This window comes from Odocoileus virginianus, unplaced genomic scaffold, assembly GCF_023699985.2.
Source record: "Odocoileus virginianus isolate 20LAN1187 ecotype Illinois unplaced genomic scaffold, Ovbor_1.2 Unplaced_Contig_24, whole genome shotgun sequence".
In the NCBI taxonomy this organism is placed as follows: Eukaryota; Metazoa; Chordata; class Mammalia; order Artiodactyla; family Cervidae; genus Odocoileus; species Odocoileus virginianus.
Window position 1 is genome coordinate 1,114,483 of NW_027224341.1, and position 14,627 is coordinate 1,129,109.

At 41.2% G+C, this 14,627-nt stretch overlaps 2 protein-coding genes across 9 annotated transcripts in view; one reads left to right on the forward strand and one right to left on the reverse strand.

The window, feature by feature from the left end:
* MRAP2 (melanocortin 2 receptor accessory protein 2) overlaps positions 1-14,627 on the reverse strand; it is a 53,644-nt gene that overhangs the window by 17,781 nt on the left and 21,236 nt on the right. For 5 of the 8 annotated variants that reach the window (XM_070464455.1, XM_070464456.1, XM_020885729.2 and 2 more), the window contains exon 2: positions 9,052-9,184. The exons of the other annotated variants lie outside the window; for them this stretch is intronic. In XM_070464455.1, the coding sequence (XP_070320556.1) occupies positions 9,052-9,184 (133 nt within the window). The remainder of the gene's footprint in view (positions 1-9,051; positions 9,185-14,627) is intronic. 8 annotated transcript variants of the gene reach the window in all.
* Positions 6,946-7,510, forward strand: LOC110132380 (large ribosomal subunit protein eL21). The gene has a single exon (XM_070464464.1). The coding sequence runs from the start codon at positions 6,983-6,985 to the stop codon at positions 7,463-7,465; it is 483 nt and encodes a 160-aa protein (XP_070320565.1). The 5' UTR covers positions 6,946-6,982; the 3' UTR covers positions 7,466-7,510.

A 14,627-nucleotide genomic window follows, 5' to 3' on the forward strand; every position in this document is an offset into this window, starting at 1 on the left:
ATTGTAGACTTTGCCTTACAAACTAATGGAAATGAAGCCTAACAAGACATACGGACAAATACCAAAAAGCACATGTGTACAAAATGCAATTAACATGTAACAATAGCATCTCAGTTATGGGGGCACAGACTGCAAAGCATCATTTTTGCAGATAAATGCCAGCTCAGCCTCCTGTACTTCATCAACTGCCTGAATAGCAAAAGCCAATTCTAAAATGACCTGCCAGCATTACAGAAGTCCTCAGTTGAGAATTTAGTCATGTTGATTCATTTTCAAATCTGTTTACTAGAGAGGGGTTCTCATGAGGACAGCTCTCACACAGCAGATGGTGGCTGGATCCCCATGTGTCCTCCAGCCCCCTAGCCCAGGGTGGGCATAGGCAGAGGTGTCTTTAACCCAGCCCAGTCCCTTCCCCCGGCCTTCTAGTGACCCAGGGAGCTGATCAAAAAGCAGCAATAACGTGGGACCTGAGAGGGTCTCAGCCCTCAGCAAAGTCACAAGAGAGAAGAGAGTGGGAATAAGGAGAGCTTTGGTTAGAATCTTAGAATCCCCACGGTCCAATGGCATTTTCACGCATTCTCTTGATAATGTGGAATCCACGTTTCTCATGACAATATGCTTTAAGTAGCTTTGCTTACTCACATTCTCCTCCAGAGGAAATTCTGCATCCTCAGATTATCGCCATTAATTCTCCTCTACCTATCCTCATCCTCTATCCAAACAATAAATACATGAGGCCCAATAAATACATGAGACACCTTTCTCACTCTGAGACCCTTTCAGAGAGTATCAGAGAGCTCCATCTCATTCCAGGAACAACCAAATTCTCTTGAAGTTTTATTTCTATGTCAAGTTTCATGGATACAAGTATTTCAGTGAAAAGGGGAATACAGAGCCTCTGGTCTTCCCCAAAGTACCCTTTCTCAGGAGGAAGTTAGAACAGATGTTTACGTAGAGTGAGTGGGGGCTCCAAGAAACCTGGTTGGTTAAGGAAAAGCCTTCCACGGGGGTTTCTAATACAGCCAAAGAGCTACTTCTGTCCTGTCTAGAGACTGAGCTACTTAGAGACCATTATAGTTTAAGAGCGTATAGGAGGAGAAACTGCCCAGGGGAATTCCAAATCGAATGCATCATAATAAAATAGCCTCCCCTTTACCTGACATCTAGCGAATGGAATGAAACAAGAGAGCTGACAGCTGCACGGTTTCCACTGGCATGGTCTGCTTTCCCATATATTATGTTTTCCATTTTAGGGGAGGATGAGAGTAACTATCCCATCCCATTTCCCCTCCCCCCCAACCAGTCAGAATGGCCATCATTAAAGGGTTTACAAACAATAAATACCGGAAACGGTGTGGAGAAAAGAGAACCTTCTTACACTGCTGGTAAGAATGCACAGCCACTATGAAGAACAGTATGGAGGTTCCTTAAAAAACTAAAAATAGAGCTACCATATGATCCAGCAATCCTACTCCTGGGCATATATCCAGAGAAAACCACGGTTTGAAAGAATTTGTGTACCCCAGTGTTCAACTGCAGCACTGCCAAGACAAGGAAGAAACCTCAATGTCCATCAACAGATGAATAGATAAAGATGTGGTACATATACACAATGGAATATTACTCAGCCATTAAAAGGAATGAAATAATGTGACCTGTGGCAACATGAATGGACCTAGAGATGATCATACCAAGTGAAGTAAGTCAGAGAAAGACAAATATTATAATGGTGATATGTGAAATCTAAAAAAATGATACAAATGAATTTATTTACAAAACAGAAATAGACTCACAGACTTAGAAAACAAACTTATGGTTACCAAAAGAGAAAGGTGGAGGGGAGAGATAAATTGGGAGTTTGGGATTAACATACACACTACTATGTATAACACAGATAACCAACAAAGACTTACTGTATAGTACAGGGAACTCTGCTCAATATCTTGTAATAATGTAAATGGAAAAAGAATTTGAAAAGGAATAGGTATATGTGTAACTAAATCACTTTGATGATCATCTGAAACTAACACAAAATTGTATTAGGTTGGCCAAGAAGTTTGTTTTTGGCCAAACTCTTTGCAATCCCATGGACTGTAGCCTGCCAGGCTCCTCTGTCCATGGGAATTCTCCAGGCAAGAATACTGGAGTGGGCTGCCATGTCCTCCTCCAGGGGATCTTCCCAACCCAGGGATCGAATCCAGGTCTCCTGCATTGCAGGTGGATTCTTTACCAGCTGAGCCACCAGGGAAGCCCAAGAATACTGGAGTGGGTAGCCTATCCCTTCTCCAGGAGAACTTCCTGACCCAGGGATTGAACTGGGTCAATTTGGTACCAGTTGAGCTACCAGACAAGCCCAAATCAACTATAGTACAATATAAAAATTTTTTTTTTAAAAAGACTATATTGTGACCTTCCCATCTCATGGTTATAAGAAAAGCAAGGGTTAATGCTTAATTTGAAAGACAGGGCTCCGGCACCAGCACAAGCACTGTGCTTACACCGATTCTGGTCCTAAGGCGTTCGGGCCAGTTCTGCATTATGGGCTCCTGGGAAGGGGCCAACAGTGGGCTTCCGGCACTGATGTCTACTGCGCTCCCCATCACAGGTCTCACTCCAAACCATGAAGCGTTTTCTGTAATGTTCTTCCTCAGGTATCTTACAGCTCAATCTCTCATTTCCTTCAGGCATTTGTTCATATTTTCTCCTTCTCAGGAAGGCCTTCCATGTCCATTCTATCTATACTTTGACCTTCACACTTCACACCTCCTTTCCCTACGTTATCTTCTATCACCATCTGGCATAGTTTGTCTATTTATTTATTATCTGTCTCTCGGGGTAGAATGCAAGATCTATAAGAGACGGGCTTTTTTCTTTCCTGTCCACTGCTGTATCTCCAGTGATTAAAACAGGGCTGCACACGAAGGAGACACAGAAATAAAACACAGACTTTTGGACTCAGTGGGAGAAGGTGAGGGTGGGATGATTTGAGAGAATAGCACTGAAATGTGTGCATTACTGTATGTAAATAGATGACCAGTGCAAGTTTGATGCATGAAGAAGGGCACTCAAAACTGGTGCTCTGGGACAACCCAGAGGGATAGTGTGGATAGGGACATGGAAGGGGGGTTCAGGATAGAGGGGACACATGTATACCTGTGGCTGATTCATGTTGATGTATGGCAAAAGCCATCACAATATTGGAAAGCAATTATCCTTCAATTAAATTTATTAAAAAAAGAGTGCTGCAAGTAACAGGTACTCAATAAATACATATAGAATGAGTGGATGAATCAATGTCCATTTTTCTGGTATCAAATATATGTCAGATACAGGTCCACTTCAGATAGTTATAAAGTTTATTATCAGATTCAAAACTGAAGGCAAAAGGAGAATTTACAATGATCATCAGAGGTTGTTTCTCAGATAAAAGACCCTATAGAGATAGGATCTTAATTTCAGCAGGCAGGAGAACTCAGTCTAACTAGAGATGTAACTATTGTTGCTAAGAACAACCCATCACATGTAAAGTAAAAAGATAGCCATTATGGTCACTCTTGTCTTCCTAAATGCTTCCCCTTGAAATGACTGATTTTCATTCTTTTCAACTTGTACCTAATTGGCTTTGAATTTTTCTCAGCAAAACAAGAAGATGCACTCGAAGCCCAGAATTACAGCTTTTTAAAATGGAAGACACTAATCCTAAAGTTATACAATACAATAATTGACTTATTTTCCTGTATGTCTTGGGGTTTGTTCTGGAAGCTAAGGGCCTCTAATCAGATCTCTTACATTAAAATAGTAAAGATTTACCTAGGAATTTCTGTTTTTTGCCTAAAATGAATGCTAACACTAACAAAAAGCACTCCTTCTCAATGGTATAGTAAGTAAAATGTGTAAATAATGCCTACATTTCTGCTTACATTTTGCAGGAATTTTTTCCAGCTATAATCATCTCTAAATGTAATATGGCCCAAAGAGATTTTCAACTGTCTCTGGAAATGCCCCAACTAAAATTACAGTAGTATTGCCCTTTAAACTAAGAAAAAGAGGCAGGAGAAAAATGACACAAAAATAAAATCTGTGTCATGAAGTTATAAAAGCTTGGATTACAGGAAAACATATGATGATTTGCCCAGTCATTTTGATTTTCATGAAAATCCTTAACAGCAAGTATCCTTACCCACAGACTATGCCAGAAAAATAACAGATTAAAGAATTAAAGCAAATTAAGGAGGGTGATTCACACCCTGACAGCAATAGCCCTCCATCAGATAATGGATGACAGTACATCCTAATGGATTCCACATGCTTTTCTTTTACTTCCATACAGAACTACTGAGCAGACATCAACAAAGGAGTGTGTGAAAGCATTTGATTATTACTATTCACTTCAGGGGTAAAGGATATGTGATTTAGTTAATGCTTTTTAAGAAACAAAAATAGAAAGCTCCTGATATAGGAAATTACTAACTCCAAAGCTCTTTACAACCCCATCGATGGAGACCAGAAGGCAGGAACCAGCCAGCCATCACTGCCCCTGTCTCTCTAATAGTCCGGGAGTTGCTCAACCACAGCCACCAGCAATCAGCAGCATCCAGATCCTCAGGACCTACAGGTGAAGCCAGGCTCTTGTGGTCCTTCCTGCAATCAGGGGTGGGGAAAAGGCTAAAACTTCATTAGCTGGAATTGGGGGTCAACCAAGATGGAGACTTGGGAGGCTCCGGAGGTCCCCTCTTCCCACAGACGCATTGACTATATGGCTTCATCTGGAGCAGTTCCCTCTGAAAGAGTTCCAGAAGCTAGCTGAATGACCCCTACACGTCTGAAAAATGAGGAAGTACCCACCTTCATATCAGTAAGAAAGGCTTAGTCATCTCCTGCATTAACCCCACCCCCAGCAGAGCAACGTGTGATCAGAGGTAAGCCCCAGTTCTCACCCTCCCGAGGAAGGGGTGGACCACACATCTGGAGCCCCACTGGAGGCAGTTCAAGATGGCGGCGTAGGAAGGTCCCCAATTCGCCTTCTTCCACGGACATACAACTACAACTACACGGGATACTTTCCTCAGAAAAGACCTGACAACTGAACAAGCAGAGCCTCTACAACAAAGGATAAGAAGACAGCACTGAGACAGTTAGCAGAGGCAGAAACACAGTCTCACACACACACACAAAAACAGAAAAAAACTCCATCCTAGGGGCCGCAATCCACAATTGGGAGCGATCTCAAGAATACAGAACTCTTCTCTAAGGTGAGAGGGGTCTGAGCTCCATCAAAAGCATCCCAAATCGTCAATCCTGCCTAGAAAAGACAAGCCCCCAAAATGGCTGACTTTAAAAATCCAACGGGTATTACTTTCAGGAAAAACAGAGCTCCGCAGGGAATGGAGAATATGTTGAAAGGGCTCATGCGCAGACCCCCTCACCCCAGGACCCATTACAAAACACCAGTTTGAAAATCACCTGGCCTATTCAGAAAGGAGACCCACTAACTAATCTTAAATCTTCTGCTGTAGAGGCACAAATTTGCTGGGACTCTTTCCGCTGATGGACACATTGGCCATTTTTATGATCTCATTCTACCTTGCTAATTCCAGGGCTGGTGGGTGCCATCTTAGAACTCTCCCTCTAACCTGCTAGTGTCAGTGGGGGTGCCCCCTGGGAGCTCCACCACCCCTGTGTCACAGCTGGGCTGGGCAAGCACTCTGCCCACCCTTGCACTGCAGCAGGCAGCCCATACAGGTGATGTCCTTTGAGTTCCTAGTTCTGGTAGCCAGGGCTTCTCACAGAACATTTCCTACATGCCACTCCTTTCAGACTGCAAGAAGTGGCTCTTTTAGCTAATGCACAGAAGCCAACACAGAGAGTCAAGAAGAAGGAAGAAATGGAGGAATATGTTCCAAACAAAAGAACAAGATAAATCTCTAGAAATAAATCCTAGTGAGAGTTCAAAATAAGGGTCATAAATAGAGGAGTAAGCTTTTTGATATCACTCTTAGTAATAATTTTTTTTTTTTTTTTGGATTTAACACCCAAAGCAAAGACAACAAAAGCAAAATAAACAAGTAGGACTACATTAAACTAAATAGATTCTGCATAGCAAAGTGAAAGTGAAAGTGAAGTTGCTCAGTCGTGTCTGACTCTTTGCAACCCCATGGACTGTAGCCTATCAGGCTCCTCTGTCCATGGGATTTTCCAGGCAAGAGTACTGGAGTGGGTTGCCATTTTCTTCTCCAGGGGATCTTCCTAACCCAGGGATTGAACCCAGGTCTCCTGCATTGCAGGCATATGCTTTACCATTGGAAACCATCAATAATGTGAAAAGGTCACCTATGGAATAGAAGACATATGCAAACCACATATCTGGTAAGAGTTTAATATCCAAAGTATACAAGGGACTCATATAACTCAATAGCAAAATAAACACAATTAAAATATGGGCAAAGGGCCTGAACAGACATATTTCCACAGACAATATGCAAATGTTACAGGAACATGAAAATGTACTCAATATCACCAATCATTAGGGAAATGCAATTCAAAACCTCAAAGAGATATCATCTCACCCCTGTTAGAAAGTCCTTTATCAAAAAAGACAAGAGAGAACAAATGCTGGTGAGGATGTGGAGAAAAGATAACCCTTGTACATTGTTGGTAGGAATGTAACTCGTATAGCCACTATGTATGAAGTTCCTTAAGAAATTAAAACAGAACTACTGTAAGATCCAGCTTTTCCACTTTTGGAAAAATATCCAAAAGAAATGAAAGCATTATCTTGAAGAGGGTATCTGTACTCCCCTGGTCATTGCAGCATTATTCACAATAGCCAAGGTATGGAAACAATCTCATGGTCCATTCACTGATGAATGGATTAAGAAAATGTGATAGACAGATGATAGAAATTTGAATATTTTTCAGCCTTTAAGAAGAAGGAAACACTTTCTTTTCGGCCGGAACCGCCATCTTCCAGTAATTCGCCAAAATGACCAACACAAAGGGAAAGAGGAGGGGCACCCGCTACATGTTCTCTAGGCCTTTTAGAAAACATGGAGTTGTTCCTTTGGCCACATACATGCGAATCTACAAGAAGGGTGATATTGTAGATATCAAGGGAATGGGTACTGTTCAAAAAGGAATGCCCCACAAATGTTACCATGGCAAAACTGGGAGAGTCTACAATGTTACCCAGCATGCTGTTGGCATCATTGTAAACAAACAAGTTAAGGGCAAGATTCTTGCCAAGAGAATTAATGTGCGTATCGAGCATATTAAGCACTCTAAGAGCCGAGATAGCTTCCTAAAACGTGTGAAGGAAAATGATCAGAAAAAGAAGGAAGCCAAAGAGAAAGGGACTTGGGTTCAGCTGAAGCGCCAGCCTGCTCCACCCAGAGAAGCACACTTTGTGAGGACCAATGGAAAGGAACCTGAACTGTTGGAACCCATTCCCTATGAATTCATGGCCTGAAGGGTGTAAAAATAAAGACCTGGACTGTACAAATGTTTCTCTTAATTGAGTAGAGGTGTTGTGTCCAAATTCAGTGGGTGATGTCTTTTCAAATTTAGTGTTTTTTCTTCCTTAAAGATGTAAGATAGTTTGTTGTTCAGTATGCTCCATTTTTTTAATAAATTGACGTATTATTTAAAAAAAAAAGAAGAAGGAAATATAGTCATTTATTACAACAAGGGTGAAACTGGAAGGCATTATATGAAGTGAGATAAGCTAGTTAGAGAAAGACAATTAGGGCATGATATCACTTATATGTAGACTCTAAAAGAGAAGTCAAACTCAAAGAAACAGAGAGTAGAAAAGTGGCTGCCAGAGGCTGAAGGGTGGGGAAATCGGGAGAGGTTGGTAAAAAGAGTACAAACTTTCAACTATAAGATGAATAAGGTCTGGGGACCTGACATATAACATGGAAAGTATAGTTGATAATACTGTCTTTACAGTCAGCAAGAGAGTAGAACATAAATGTTCTTACCAATGAATAAACAATCAAATACATATACCTGAGGTGATAGAAATGTTAATTAAGTTGATGGAGAGAATCCTTTCACAATATGCACAATGTATCACCATTTTATTTATTGTATAAATATATGACAATTTTGTTTGTCAATTATATCTCAGTGAAGCTGGAAAAACTAGAAAGTCCACCTTGCAATGGGGCGGCAAGTAGGGGTCAGAGGTCATGATGCCAAGACAGCTCAGAGAGTCAGAGGCCAGAAAATAAGAAAGGAGGGAAAGCACTTCCTTGGCCACATTCGTCTTCAATTCTAACCACTCTTGTATTTCCTAAACATGTCCCATTCATCTGAGTCAGTAAAGGACTTACCACTTTTATAACACTGTGTACATTCATTCTGAAACAACCAAACCTCTCTAGGACATAACCACGACAGGACCCGGGAATGGGCAGCAGTTTCTGCTCATGACAACTCTGCTTAAGGAAACTGATCTGCTTCATGCTTGCCAGTCAGCAGGCAGTTATGATTAGAGGTGAACAGTACCCTTTCATAGAATTATATTTCCTTGCTCTGTGCTAGATGATTAATTACTCCAATAACATGAAGCACAATTCATGCCTACAACAGAGTTGGGAATGATCATGAGTTATTCTGGTCCTTTAGAATGAAAAAACTCAGACAGACTGCTTTCCACAGTCCCAGAAACCTAGCAGGGCTGAAGGCATGCTGTGGACCAAGTGTTAAAAAAGGAAGCTTCTTCAAATTAGAGTCCTAGATTCTATTTGTGTATACATTTTTGATGGTCTAAATGTTCACAGTTTTGGAGAGCTAGAATCATTAATTTTTTTAAGTCTCGATTTGAAAGAGACATTGACTCATCTTCCACTAAGGGAATCTTCTAAGTTCATCATCAGTCATGTTATACATCCCAGATCAACAAGCCTATATGTGGAGGGGATTCACGGGGTTTAGGGGGTAGAGGATAAAGTTATGTGTAAGTATGTCCATGGAAAGTAAACACTGGCGGCTTCACAGATTAAGGCAAACACACAACATGCTTACAATGGGAAATTGTACAAGACTTACATTTGTGAGCCTTCAGTCCTTCAAAAGAAACTGGTCCAATCTCATAATACTCATATTCCCAGGTATAATCAGAATTAGATGCAGATTGCTGGGATGTCCTGTTAGAAATTAACCTCTGGGCAGACATTTCTACCTGCACAAATGAAGAAAGGCAAGCGCAGAGTTTGTTAACTTAGCCACACTGTCCTTGACCATCTTCAGGAGGTCAGCAGGCAAAAGCCTAAGGGAGGTCCAATCCATCAGGTCAGGGACATTTCTCCCTGGCTGCCCATACTTCATCCCAAGTGGCCATTATTTCCTTTTCTCTCTCCAAGAGACTGGTATATATTTGTAACCAGACACCATGTATTCTTTTGAGGTTGTTCCCCCAGAACTTAACCCAGTGCCTAGCACATAACCAAGTTCCAATAACTGATGAAAGAAAGAAGGAGGGAGAGAGTGGATCAAAATCCTCTGAGCTCACAACTTTAGCCTGACCACATATCACCACCTATAAAGAGCCTACAAAGGATAAATAAAATCAGTAGCAGGAGAGAAGCAGCTCAACAGATTTCTATCAAGCACCTTCCATAGAAAAATAGACATGCCACCTACATCTAGTGAAATGGAGTGGGGCAAAGAGAAGGGGACATCAAAAGTCACATCATTGGGGAAGATCCTCAATGGAAGTCCCAATCTTGGTCACCACTAACTCCTGAAATTTGTCCTATTTTCTGGATGTGCCAATGCCTCATTTTTTTACAATTTTAGATTAGAAAATGCTGACTTCTTTGTGAAATGAGGTTGCCCTGTACAGCATGGACACCTAAGATGCCAAGTCCACAGAGCTGGGATCCAGCACTGTGTACCTGTGATATGTGAGGCATGGTACATCATGGGCTAGGAGATGTCAGGCCAGGATCCCAGAGACCTCCCCTAATAACGGGGCAAGAATGTGCTTGCATGCTCAGTCACTCAGTTCTGACTCTGTGACCCCGTAGACTGTAGCCCACCAGGCTTCTCTGTCCATGGGATTTCCTAGGCAAGAATACTGGACTGGGTTGCTATTTCCTTCTCCAGGGGATGACCCTGACCCAGGGATCAAACCCGTGTGTCCTGCATTGCAGGCAGATTCTTTACCACCGTGGAAGCCATAATGGGGGAAGAACACTAAGCAACAAATAACAGTAACATAAGGAAGAGTCTGAATGAAGTACCAGTCAAAACCAAGATTCACTGAACAGTATAACCACTGAGGACCATTGCCCCACCCCAAGAGCTTTTTGAAGCTCCCCTTCTTCCACCCACCATAGGTCAGGATCACCCACTGCTGCCTCCAGGGCACAATCTCCAGAGAAGCTGAGGCAAAATCTCCACCACTCTTCTGCCCCAAAGCATGAATCTCACCTTTCCTTCTTTCTTTTTTAAAAAAAATTAATTTATTTATTTTAATTGAAGGCTAATTACTTTACAATATTGTGGTGGTTTTTGCCATACATTGACATGAATCAGCCATGGGTGTACATGTATCCCCCCCATCCCAACTCCCACTCCCACCTCCCTCCCCATCCCATCCCTCTGGGTTGTCCCAGTGCACTGGCTTTGAGTGCCCTGTTTCATGCATCAAACTTGGACTGGTCATCTATTTCACATATGGTAATATACAACGCTATCCTCTCAAATCATCCCACCCTTACCTTCCCTACAGAGTCCAAAAGTCTGTTCTTTATATCTGTGTCTCTTTTGCTGTCTCACATAAAGGGTCATCATTACCATCTTTCTAAATTTCATATATATGCATTAATATACTATATTGGTGTTTTTCTTTTTGACTTACTTTGCTCTGTAGAATAGGCTCCAGTTTCATCCTCCTCATACAAACTGATTCAAATGTGTTCTTTTTAATAGCTGAGTAATATTCCATTGTGTATATGTACCACAACTTTCTTATCCATTCATCTGCCAATGGACATCTAGGTTGCTTCCATGTCCTGGCTATTGTAAACAGTGCTGCGATGAACACTGGGGTACACGTGTCTCTTTCAATTCTGGTTTCCTCAGTGTGTATGCCCAGCAGTGGGATTGCTGGGTTGTATGGCAGTTCTATTTCCAGTTTTTTAAAGGAATCTTCACACTGTTTTCCATAGTGGTTGTAGTAGTTTGCATTCCCACCAACAGTATAAGAGGGTTCCCTTTTCTCCACACCCTCTCCAGTATTTATTGTTTGTAGACTTTTTGATAGCAGCCATTCTGACTGGTGTGAGATGATACCTCATTGTGGTTTTGATTTGCATTTCTCTGATAATGAGTGATGTTGAGCATTTTTTCATGTGTTTGTTAGCCATATATATGTCTTCTTTGGAGAAATGTCTGTTTAGTTCTTTGGCCATTTTTTGATTGGGTCGTTTATTTTTCTGGTATTGAGCTGCATGAGCTGTTTGTATATTTTTGAGATTAATTCTTTGTCAGTTGCTTCATTTGCTATTATTTTCTCCCACTCTGAAGGCTGTCTTTTCACCTTGCTTATAGTTTCCTTCATTGTGCAAAAGCTTTTAAGTTTAATTAGGCCCCATTTATTTATTTTTGCTTTTATTTCCATTACTCTGGGAGGTGGGTCATAGAGGATCTTGCTGTGATTTATGTCAGAGAGTGTTTTGCCTATGTTTTCCTCTAGGAGTTTTATAGTTTCTGGTCTTACATTTAGATCTTTAATCCATTTTGAGTTTATTTTTGTGTATGGTGTTAGAAAGTGCTCTAGTTTCATTCTTTTACAGGTGGTTGACCAGTTTTCCCAGCACCATTTGTTAAAGAGATTGTCTTTTCTCCATTGTATATTTTTGCCTCCTTTGTCAAAAACAAGGTGTCCATAGGTGTGTGGATTTATCTCTGGGCTTTCTATTCTGTTCCATTGATCTATATTTTCGTCTTTGTGCCAGTCATACTGTCTTGATGACTGTAGCTTTGTAGTATAGTTTGAAGTCAGCTTTATAGTCTAGTCTGAAGTCATCACTTTTCCCTCTTTCTTTATTCCCCATTCCCAGTCCTGGATACCATAGAAACAGACTCCAAGCCCTCACATCCTGTTGTTCAAAAGAGGGTGCACTCTGACCCAGAGATGTGTGACAGTATCAGAATGAGAGGGTGACTGTGAGTGCCCAGCCAGACAAATCACTACTCCAAAGGTAGAGGAGAAGGTACCAACTCTCCTTTGGGAAAGAAAGCTATACAAATTTTAAGAAAAGCTGACCTTTGAGTAAGGATTTGGTTACCTTTCTAATACTGGCACAGAAATAACCACTGGTAATGGTAATGAAACCATTATGAAGAGTAGCTCTTCAGTTGTGAGGTTCAGAGATAAATGGTAGATTAGGACGAACATAATTCCCATTTCAGAATGTTGAGAATTTCACACCACACAGGAAAAGGCACTGCATTTGAAGTCAGAAGATGAGGGTCTCCATTGTTGTTTTCCCTCCATTTGCTATGTTGCCAAACAGGACACTTCAGCCAGCCACGTCTTCCTCTTCTGCAAAACCAACCATCCCGACTTCCTGTTGTTGGCAGGAAGTGGTTCTGCCTACGGTCACTAATTGACACCATCATTATCCACCTGGCCTGCTTCTTGAGCCTCCTGTTTTTTCTGCTTCTACTATTACCAACCCACTGCAATCCATTCTCCACACATCAGCCAATGATTTTTTTAAAAGACTAATTGCCCTTGTTACTCCTTTGCTTAGTACTTTTAAATGGCTTCCTATTGCTCTAAGGACAAAGCCTAAAATCCTTAAGATATTCTACAAGGTCACGACTTGAGCCCTGCCATCTCCCCTTCTCTTGCCTCCTACCATACATCAAGTTGCACTTGGACTTCTTGCAGTTCTTCAAATACTTCATGCTCCTTAAAACCTGCACACATACTGTTCCCTCTGACAGGAGTATTCCTCCTACCACTTCATCCTAACCCACGTCTCCTTTCCCGCATACTCTCATCATGTATACTGGAGAAAGCAAATCCATTTTACCACCTGTTTTTGTATAGTCTGCAAGTGAATAATGTTTTAATATTTTTAAGTTTTATTTTTATTTCTTTCTTCTCAAGTTTTCATTCATCTTATTTTTTAAATTATTTTTTTGCCACATCATGTGGCATGTGGGACCTAAACTTCCTGACCAGGGATTGAACCCACACCCCCTGCAGTGGAAGTGTGGAGTCTTAACCACTGGACCACCAGGGAATTTCCAAGAATGTTTTAATATTTTTAACCATTGGGAAGAAACAAAAGAATGGTATTATTCATGATCTGAGAGAATTTTAAGAAATTCAAGTATTAGAGCCCGTAAATACAATTTTATTGAAACGTAGCTACCCTCATTTTTGTTTTGTCTTCTCTAGTGGTACAACAGCTGAGTAGTTCTGAGGGAGATAGCAGAGTCCCCAAAGTCTAAAATATTTACTTTCTAATATCTTATAGAAAAAGTTTGCCAGCTCCCTCCTCGAGAGTTGTGGCAAAAAAAATGATCTGAGCTTCAGTTTTCCCAACAGGAGAGTAAAAGTGGTAACAGTACTAACATCGTGAAGTTGGTCTAAAGATGAAATGTGATGTTGCCTGAAATGTGCAGAGCCAGGAAGCAGGGAAAAGCTAGTCTGAGAAAGAAATGCCTAGGTTTATTCTTTACACAACCACAACTTCCCTGTCAGCCAATTCCTATCAACTTCACCATATGGTTAGTTGATCTATGTATTTTAGATGAATAAAATTACTATACTAAAAAATAAATCAAAAGGCATTCATTTCATGGTTTAAAATCACAATGAGAAATATGGGATTCATGATGTTTCATCCAATCAAAAACATGGTAATAATCTCTTCTTGAGGCAAATAAGATGAATTCTGGTTTGATCATATCATTTTTATGGGAAATTAGCATTACAGCCAATGTAATAAGCAGAGGAAGGTAGCTGGCTTCAGCTGGTGTCAAAACAGAAAAACAGAAAAACAGAAAAAAGTATATAAAACGATAAAGAAAACAAATATGAGCAAGCATTTTCCATGCTCTGAGCATCACTGCCCATGATGTTCTTCTCCACATCTGTGCACAGTGGTCCCCCATCTGTGGTTGCCCAGGCCCACAGGTCCAGCGGCTCTTCCTGCTAGTCTATCAGCTCAGAAAGAAGCATTAGAACCACCTGCATAGGACCAGCGAGGAAACAGCAAGTAAAATATCTGTAAAAGAGTCAGATATCAAGAAGTATCAACCACTTACCCACCACAGAGAGGTGTTTCTTAAACTTCTTTTTTTTCTCTCTTACATTATTCCTATTCATCTAAATGAACTAGTTAGAGATGGATGGAGACCAAAGGGTGATGGAAGTCATAGGTGACAAGGTCCTGAGAGTGGAAAGGTGGTCCTTTAAGACAGGATGCCTGACAGATGCCTGGAGACAGGAGGCTCTCTGGGGAAGCGGAATGCGATGCAGGCCACACCATCCCCATGCCAGGGCAGCCATCTTTGTGGAGTCCTTCCCATGAAAGGAGCATCCTGTGTTTTCACTGGCTATTTCCTCTCGGTTCTTGAATTGCCAAGACAGATCTGGA

Bases quoted from the DNA above. Each gene is read 5' to 3' on its own strand.
- LOC110132380 (XM_070464464.1), top strand. From the start codon at position 6,983: ATGACCAACACAAAGGGAAAGAGGAGGGGCACCCGCTACATGTTCTCT.